Source organism: Physcomitrium patens, chromosome 20 (assembly GCF_059467195.1).
Source record: "Physcomitrium patens ecotype Gransden chromosome 20, ASM5946719v1, whole genome shotgun sequence".
Classification (NCBI taxonomy): domain Eukaryota; kingdom Viridiplantae; phylum Streptophyta; class Bryopsida; order Funariales; family Funariaceae; genus Physcomitrium; species Physcomitrium patens.
The window spans coordinates 4,622,901-4,631,115 of NC_143429.1; the positions used below are offsets into that span (position 1 = coordinate 4,622,901).

General features: G+C 41.1%; 2 protein-coding genes across 12 annotated transcripts; one reads left to right on the plus strand and one right to left on the minus strand.

Moving 5' to 3' along the window:
* Positions 1-1,349: 1,349 nt before the first annotated feature.
* On the plus strand, positions 1,350-5,360 carry LOC112272915 (uncharacterized). 10 transcript variants are annotated; one of them, XR_016498937.1, is made up of 8 exons: positions 1,350-1,788; positions 2,657-2,970; positions 3,229-3,468; positions 3,630-3,733; positions 3,900-4,098; positions 4,228-4,292; positions 4,530-4,816; positions 4,982-5,360. XR_016498937.1 is itself a non-coding variant. In XM_024501077.3 (8 exons), exons 1-8 carry the CDS (start codon positions 1,764-1,766, stop codon positions 5,048-5,050), a joined length of 1,266 nt encoding a protein of 421 aa, XP_024356845.1. In that variant the 5' UTR covers positions 1,356-1,763; the 3' UTR covers positions 5,051-5,360. The 10 variants fall into 10 exon arrangements, 8 of the variants coding, with proteins under 8 accessions (XP_024356845.1, XP_024356846.1, XP_024356847.1 ...); XR_016498938.1 differs by having other exon boundaries at positions 1,353-1,788; positions 3,900-4,038; XM_024501077.3 differs by having other exon boundaries at positions 1,356-1,788; positions 4,567-4,816.
* Positions 5,361-5,387: 27 nt separating this feature from the next.
* LOC112272916 (BTB/POZ domain-containing protein At1g55760) lies at positions 5,388-7,658 on the minus strand. Of its 2 annotated transcripts, none has more exons than XM_073529597.2 (2): positions 6,472-7,181; positions 5,388-5,865 (listed from the first exon to the last, which is right to left on the minus strand). In XM_073529597.2, exons 1-2 carry the CDS (start codon positions 6,904-6,906, stop codon positions 5,863-5,865), a joined length of 438 nt encoding a protein of 145 aa, XP_073385698.1. In that variant the 5' UTR covers positions 6,907-7,181; the 3' UTR covers positions 5,388-5,862. The 2 variants fall into 2 exon arrangements, with proteins under 2 accessions (XP_073385698.1, XP_024356856.1); XM_024501088.3 differs by lacking the exon at positions 5,388-5,865 and adding an exon at positions 7,237-7,658 and having other exon boundaries at positions 6,171-6,912.
* Between the last annotated feature and the right edge of the window lie 557 nt (positions 7,659-8,215).

Consider the following 8,215-nt stretch of genomic DNA (forward strand, 5'->3'; position numbering starts at 1 on the left):
AATTGGTCCTCTTAGGTTTTATTAGATAAATATTACTCAAAGCTAGTCTTTATTTTGATCTTAAAACACTTGTAGTATTATTTTTGCTAATCTACCTTGTATTGTTTTGTTAATGGCTCAAAAAAGTAAATAAAAACCTTCTTTACAAGAAAACAACATTAATACTTAATATTTTACTACCTCCATATCTTTTATTTATGTTTTGTAAAAAAAATTCTATTATATTTCAATTGAATTATTTTATAATATAATCAATTATATTTTTATTTATTTTTCTTTCACTCAATAGCCATTTTACAGCACAAGAATACTTAATATGAGTTTACTTTTTTACATTGTTGTAGTTTTTTAAAATAGTAGGCGTAATTTGAATAATAAATGAGACAAATCAAGTCAGCCGTAATATTAGCTTAGAAAAAAAAACCACAATTATTTAGGATCTCCACTTATTTGTTGATTAATTTGTTACGATAAATGACTTTAAGCTCTATTCCTTGCTATTAAAAACTAACATATAAAAGCATAGCAAAACAACACCAAGGTTTTGAGATTTCTTTTTTTACTATCTTTTATTTTAAAAGTATTTTCTTCCATCTTATTTAAGAATTAGAAGAAATTCTACAAATATAATAAAATAAGAACATTTAATCCATTCTACTAGGTAGAAGAGAAACCAACCCTGAATCTATTTAAATGAGTGAGATCTCCCTTCTAAATTTAAAATATGCACATCATTCAATTTGACACAATTAATTAATGATAATATGTAAAGTTGTTGAAGAATAAGATGTGATCTATCATTACAAATAAATAAATAAACCTTTTTTTAGTATGTTAGAAGTATGAAATGTAACTTGAGGCAAATATGTTGTTTACAAGTTCCATCCAACATGTGAATACAAATAGAGAAAGCCAATCATCAACAAATGTGACCACCATCAAATGAGCAATTATGCATGCCACATTAGCCACAATTGCTTAGTCATTCATTTATTCATTTAGACTCCATGCTGCTAATCACACCACTAATCATGCTGCTTGTGACCACTACTCTTCTCAGAACCCTAAATTAAGAACTTGGCACTGATTGAGAAACTGATCTCAAGGCCCTAAATTACAGGAGAGTGAATTTTAGCTACATTTGCAATGGGAAATGGTGACCCAGAAATGAGTTCAGTGGAGTTGCAGCTCACGTTGTTGCAGCTGTACTTCCTGTGCCCACACTGCCACACAGCGGAAGCCAGTTGAGTGGAACTGGAATCTGCACTGAGGTGAATCATGTTTGCATGCTTTACCGTTTACTGCTCCACTGTTTCGTCAGTAATTGTGGTTGAGAAACAACATGAAGCACAACTTCAAAACTACTACTACGCACACGGAAAACAATCCATTTTTCTGCAGCATTGTGCTCATTCAGTGGCATGATTGTTGGCATGCCAGCGTCCGTTCGGCATTTCGTTGCGTGCTTATAGATCAGCTTCACCAGAACTTGGGTTCGGTATCTATTTCCAGAACAATACAAGATACAGCGGTTGTTTTTTTTTGTAGGCTTGGACAAGCATTTATCCGACCGAAATTGGCTTCTTGAGCCCATTTCGGTCTGGCTTGTGAATCGATCTCCATTGCGAGAAATGTGGCAACTTGGAAACCAGAGGTGTGGCCCCTGCACTCGTGGCAACTAGGGACGTCGAGGTGCTTTCGTTTTCCATGCCGCGAGTCATGCTGCGGCGTTTTTCCTTGCGGATCGATAGGAAAGCCTGAAGATGGACATTCGATGCTGTAAAGTCGGTGAGTCACATGAATTGGCGAGTGCTGACTACAGGTTCGGTTGGGTTTTCCGAATTCCTCTTGCGTGGAGATATCTTTGTGCAGCTCAAGTTGGAGGAATTGGGAGAGCTTGGAGGATGACGGTGAGGGTTGTGGTTGAGCAATGAGAGGATCGTGCGGGTAATGGTAGGGTTCGTGTCAGGTTTGTGGATGCATGTGGAGAAATACTGAAATCGAAGAAGCGGAGTGATGTTGGAGGATTAGCTCTAAATCCATTCTTAGCCGAAATGTATCCCAATTGTGTGGTCATGAGGGAGAAAAGAAACAAAACAAAAAGCGAAAAGTAGTGAGGTTTGTGGAGGCGAAGTAAAGAGATACTTAGCGTTTCTAGTTAGTGGAGCCTCTCTCCAAGTGCACGAGGTTGTTAGCTGAGCTGCAGAGATATCCAACACGTGGGAGGTGAAGAGCGAGCTCGTAGAGACTTGCTCAGGAGAAAACATTGGGATGAAGACCGGGGCCACGCGGTGGGCTCACCCACACGCAAAGATCATTGAATTCTTGGAGACCAATTTGATAGTCTGTCGTACCACAGCACGGCCATTCGGAGACCCCGTTTTCTCTCTTGTGGATCTATTCGAAATAATGTGGAGATTGTCACATATCGTGCAGAGCTGCTTAATTCTGAGAATGAGGTGCATGTGAAGTCGGAGACGTTGGGATTTGTGATTCTTATGTGGGTCAGGAGAGTGTTTGTGATCCAGTTTCTTGCAATGTCGGAGTGATGAGTATCGGCTGCTTATTGTGAGCGTGCTCGTGATATGAATTGAAGTAGAGGTACTGAAACTGCACTCCCCTTTGCGAGTATTCTGCTGACATTGACTTGGCGCAGGGACAGAGGAAGGTCCAGGTAACCAGCTTCTGGCGCAGGTAGGGGATCCAGAAGCCCGTGCAGTGGATACAAAGAAAACCTCACAACAAAAGCGAGCGCAGAAGATGAAGCTCGGGAAGTCTTTGAGACAATACTTTAGTACGAAAGCAGAAAGCAGGCGACAAGAGGAAGCAAGTTGGGATGAGGATCTCATCGGAGACAGAAATGGCAAATTCGGGAAAAATCGAGTATTCTGGCAAGGTTCTCTAGATTCTCGAGGATTTCCGAGAGCACCAGCGGTTGAAGTCAGGGACATATTTCGTCATTGTGTGCGGGTGAGCCATGGCTGTCGTGTTTACCCTGATACTAACATCGGAAGTATTCTGAAATCTCAGACTCCTAATCTGGATCATGTAGGAGAGTAAAGATTCTAAGTGTCTGTGAACTGGTATTGTTTCCTCATGACTTAGAGTTGCATCTTCTGAGGGACGCATGGAGCGTGATTAGTCTCACCAAGCAGGATGAAGCAGAAGAGTCAGATTTTACTTTCTAATCGAGTTTTTCCAATGTACAATGTGAATGCCTCTCTGCAGATACTGGGTGCATATGGTAATGATATTGATGGTTTGATAAAACCCATACGTGAGCATGAACCTCAGTTTGATAGTAGATTTGTCGTTGACTTGCAAAGTCCCAAGGCCCCCCGGGCGTGTCCGCCCTACTTCATATACGTAGATCACCGATATAAGGAAGTGAGCATGTACATCCGAGGCCTCAACCTCCTGCACCGCCGTGACTACGTTGTGCTACTGAAGAACAGGAAGGGAGAGAAGGTACGGATTTTGCAAGGAGCGTGTGCATGAACAATTGCAAGAGCGATGTTTCCAGATTTTCAGAAATGGTATGCTCTGATTGGGTGCATGATTTTGGTAAGTGAACTTGGTCTGTGGTTGAGTGGGACCCGGTTGAAGGTTCTTTGCGAATTCGCTTGCAGCCATATGAGGAGGGCTTTGTGCATCATGGTATGACCGAAGCTGCCGAGTGGGCGACGGAACATGTGGCTCCCGTTCTGAAGGAGCAACTCCGATCCAACAAAGGGTAAGCTCCGTGAAATCTGGCTGCGCACGATGTGAGAATGTTGTGGAATGAGATCCTTTCTGAGTGATTGTCCGAAAGAGCACTGAGGTGGTTCACTGTTCTGCCGCACTATCGCATGATTGCAGAGCTGCACCGACGAGCTCTCAGGGGGTGTGAGTGTCTGCAGGTACCGGCTAACAATCGTAGGGCACTCACTTGGAGCTGGAGTGGCTGCTCTATTCACCATGATGTTGGTGAAGAGTCCAGAGCTGGTAGGATTGGCTGACCCACGCGAGATTCGAGCGATTCTGTTCGCTCCGCCGCGGGTAATGTCAGTCGATCTGGCCTTGAAGTACGCTCCATACGTTAACAGCGTGATATACCAGGCTAGTCTTTCCACAATGGAATCGTTTTGAGAACAGCTCATTGTGCAGAACAGAGGGAAGCTAAAGCTTGATATGATGGTGTGCACCTCAAAGCAGCCATTCTGACATTGTCATTCTGTGAGTGAGCAGGACGATTTCTTGCCCAGAGTATCAACCAAGTCTGTGAAGCGAGTTTTTCTTGTGACATTTCCATTGTAAGTACCTGACATCACTTTCAGAAGCCTTGGTCCAACTGAAGACATTATCCCATTGGGTGTTTTGCTAATCATTATTTTCAGCTTTGTGATTGTAAAATAATTGGCTGCTATTGATTCGGATGTAAAGGTTTTTGAAGGCATCGAAATGAATTAGACAATATACATAGGCTAAAAGATCTCGCTTCCTGCTCTCTCTCGCTCTGTCGCTGAATTTGACTGTCTTTTGTGTGCTAGTTGTATGAGCACTGGGTTAAGTACTTAGGCTTTGCAGGACTGTTGTCGTGGTCTTCACGTACTGGTTGAAGCAAACGCTTCAATCCAAGGAGGATAAGGAGACACAAAGGCTGTACCCACCAGGAAAAGTATACCATTTTATATACAAGCAGCCAGGTCGACGAGGTGATCGACCTATTCGAGCTCGGGTGGTACCTTCGGCTGAAGGGAGATTCGAGCGCATTGTTTTACCTTCACTAGGAACAGTCTCGAATCATTCTGTGCTGCTATTGGCAAAGCATCTGAAGGTATTTCAGCTTTTTCACAGAATGGAATGCAGTAATTTTGGTTAACAGCATGAAGAAAACAAGTTTGTTTTGCTGGACCCCGATTATGCATTTCTCAAACTTTGTTTTAGTCCACATTGATGAAAGTTGAAGCACACCGTTAACGTGTGAAATTTTTGTGCTCAGAAATTCGATTGGCCTGAGGAGTTGAAGGATTCCTGGCTTATATCAGTGTTGCAGACAAGAAAGAAATAGGCTGATGTTTCTGGGCCTGGTTATTGAGTTTTACTTGATAATCGTGCCATGTGAAGAATTTAAGCCTTTTAGTAATGTGAAGATAGAACGATTTGTAAGATTTGAGTAGAACAAGTGTTCTTAAGCGGCTGCAACAACAGCAGTTGTGCGGAGTTAGTCTCAATGGAGTAGCAGATATTGTCTGCAGTAGAATTTTGGTCTAAAGAAACAGCACATTTGAATTGAAGGTGAATGTAGCATTCAGGGATCAAAATCTATATTGATTCTGGTGCTCTGTTGTCATTGGTGACGCTGCGAGCACTGTTCAGCATATCTTCTGAATGTGGTTTTCAGAATGTTAATATCATTGAAGTGGTTCAGATTCATTGTTCATCTCTGCTGAGCACGAGCAGGAAGTTGTGTAATCCTTTACATAAAGCCAAGAAGAGTGAAAGACTCTTGGCTGTAATGAATCAGCAGTATGCATCCACTATCATTCGTGTAGATTTTTCTGTCAACAGCATAAAAATCAAATTTGATAAGCTGGACTACGATTCCGCTATGCATGTTCGTGTACAAATGGCTTCGCCATCTGAAAGCTTTAGCCCTCAACAGTCCAAGTTTCCTCACTCAAATAGAAAAGAGGAAGACCACACGAAAAAAAATTGAAATTTTAAGTAATAAATCAGATACATTCCTTGAAGATGGTTATCGCACAGATTACAGGCTTCAATCTTCCGCTCCACTCCACCTCTTCTCCGAAATATCAACACTGGACGTTCCAACCAGAAGAACTGGACCGATATGGCAGATGACTTGGGAGTTTCTTCCGTTTACTGTTTCATTAGATTACACAAACAAAGAAGAGAAACACAATCAAGTTATGGTTAAAATAACAACCCATTAGCATGGATACATTATACATTTCATTTTGAGACTGAAATGCTTCCACTCTGACGACACCGTTATCAATAATGGTTTGTACCCATTTTATGGTTCTTTTATGATTCTAATACTTGCCATGGTTAAACATACCTTCAGAAACATAGCTTAAAATCCATTTTTAAGAGCTTCAAAACAAACAAAAAAACACAAAAAACACACAAAAGAAAACGTTTCTTGTTAATTCAAACACAGAAAGTTCCAAGAATGGGTCGTCAACATTAACAATGGGTTTTGCATGTGGACACAAGTCACAATTTGAACACGTGCATCAAAATCTCATGCACAATCTTTGGGTTTTTGCTCATCTCCTCCAGGAAGTTATCCGAGTCAATGAGCTGCACTACATGCTTCACAGCGAACGAGATACACGATTTGTACGAAATCTTTGAAGTAACCGTTTCAGAATCTGCTAAAAACTTGTGAATATACGTCCAGCAATTTGCAGGGGTCAACTTCCTACGCAACTTTAGCTGCAAGACATTCATAACCCTGGTCACCTGATACTTCATACAAGCATCGGCAAGCTCATCAAAATGCGTCAGAATCGCATCCTCGAACAGGTTCGCCAAGTTATCAATCGCCGGAGCGTGAGATCCTGAGGTAACATACAGCAACGTCAGGAAAATTCGGAGACCTCCGATGGTCATGTCAGGCAACCTCACCGAAGAGGAGCGTCGCTCCTGCATGTCGTGCTTGAACATGGCCTCGAACACGGGCGACGCTTCTGCTAGCACGCTGCGATGGGCTCTCACGGAGCCTCGTTTGGATCTCAGCGTGATGTCTGAGTTGACCCCATCTCGCAACATCGTGACGTAATTGTTACGCAGCACATCCTGGCGGTCTAGGTTGTAATGGGTCGGCGAAATTAGCTTATGGACGTGGATGTTATACCCCATTTCCTCCGCTGGTGTTTGTTTCGGTGGTGGTCTCATCCACTCCTGCACAATAGAACAAGCGGAGCATGCGTTAGTTGAGTTAGGAACACGAGTTGCCAGATGCAAAAACCCTCTCAGGAAGCAATGTTTTACAGCGTTTACGAGTGGAATTGAAAACTATACACAAGGGATATTTATGTTCTAATTTGAACAACCCAGGACAGGGAAATGGATTTCCTAGAAAAATATCTATGCGTGGGTCTTGTGAAGATCACGAAGAACAATTAACATCGATGGGTTGTATTGCAACCACTATAAGTACTTTTCAGTGATAAGAATTATCGAACTTTAGAAGTGCTTGATCAACCACTGGATCAATAACATTACCGAAGTTCAATCAATCTTTTTGAGAATAATTTTGTCATGAAAACCTATTTTTGAAGCCCTTCACTTGACAACTTAAGTATACTACTGCTGCTCCCCTCTAGGTAGATATTTGTGAAATCTGTGCAGTGTTTATATTTAGAAGTAACTCTAGTGAGACAAATAGTTTCAGTGTCAAAATTCTCGCGTGCATGAACTCAGGTTTGTTCATCGGAAAAACCAAAACCTACTGCCATGTCAGCATCGTTCTCTGCCTTCAAGGTGGTGAAATCAGCTTCCTCACCGCCAGCCAGGTTATTGAAATCCACGTTGTGGTAACAGTTAAATGCAGATGGAAAATAACACATTATTACAGAGTTGTGCGAGCGTCGTGAAGAAAGAAAAATAAAGAAATAACCGTTAGAAATAAGAATCGCAGTGAAACGAACAAACAATGAAACGATCAAACATGAAGTCATGTCAGGTGCTGTCGTTCGGCCATCTATAACCGAGTCATCCAATAAACAGATGGTGGTTGCTTGAACTTTCGCATGACACAATCTTTCAATTTGACTATGAATTCTTTGAAGGTATTCGAGGCATTGGAGAACTCATCAAAAGAGATAATAGGGCTTAGCCCTTACATGGTTTAAATACTACTAGTATACTATAATATCCCTATGTATATTATATTAAATATATATAGTATTAGATACATAATGACCTAAATACATAGAGCAAAGATTATACCAACATCTTTCTTAATTTTAGACTTTGATTTTTCCAAAAATCTAGGATGTTCATTTTGTCTAAGAGGTTGCGCAGAGAAGAGAGTTTCTTTCATTTTATTTTATTTTATTTGTTTCTTATTTTGTTGTTTGCCGCATTGTAGTAGATTTGTTATAATGGTGTTTGTTAATAGATTTTGTCCATGTGTCCTTAGATAAATAGTAATACTTATATAAGTATAGGTTATTTTTTGCAATTTTGTCAACAATGGTTC

Excerpts from the sequence above, each read along its gene's own strand:
- LOC112272915 (XM_024501077.3), top strand. The coding sequence starts at position 1,764 with ATGGACATTCGATGCTGTAAAGTCG. Across the intron at positions 3,734-3,899 it reads CAACTCCGATCCAACAAAGG|GTACCGGCTAACAATCGTAG; the intron begins GTAAGCTCCGTG and ends GAGTGTCTGCAG. Across the intron at positions 4,293-4,566 it reads TTTCTTGTGACATTTCCATT|GACTGTTGTCGTGGTCTTCA; the intron begins GTAAGTACCTGA and ends TAGGCTTTGCAG.
- LOC112272916 (XM_024501088.3), bottom strand. The coding sequence starts at position 6,906 with ATGAGACCACCACCGAAACAAACACCAGCGGAGGAAATGGGGTATAAC.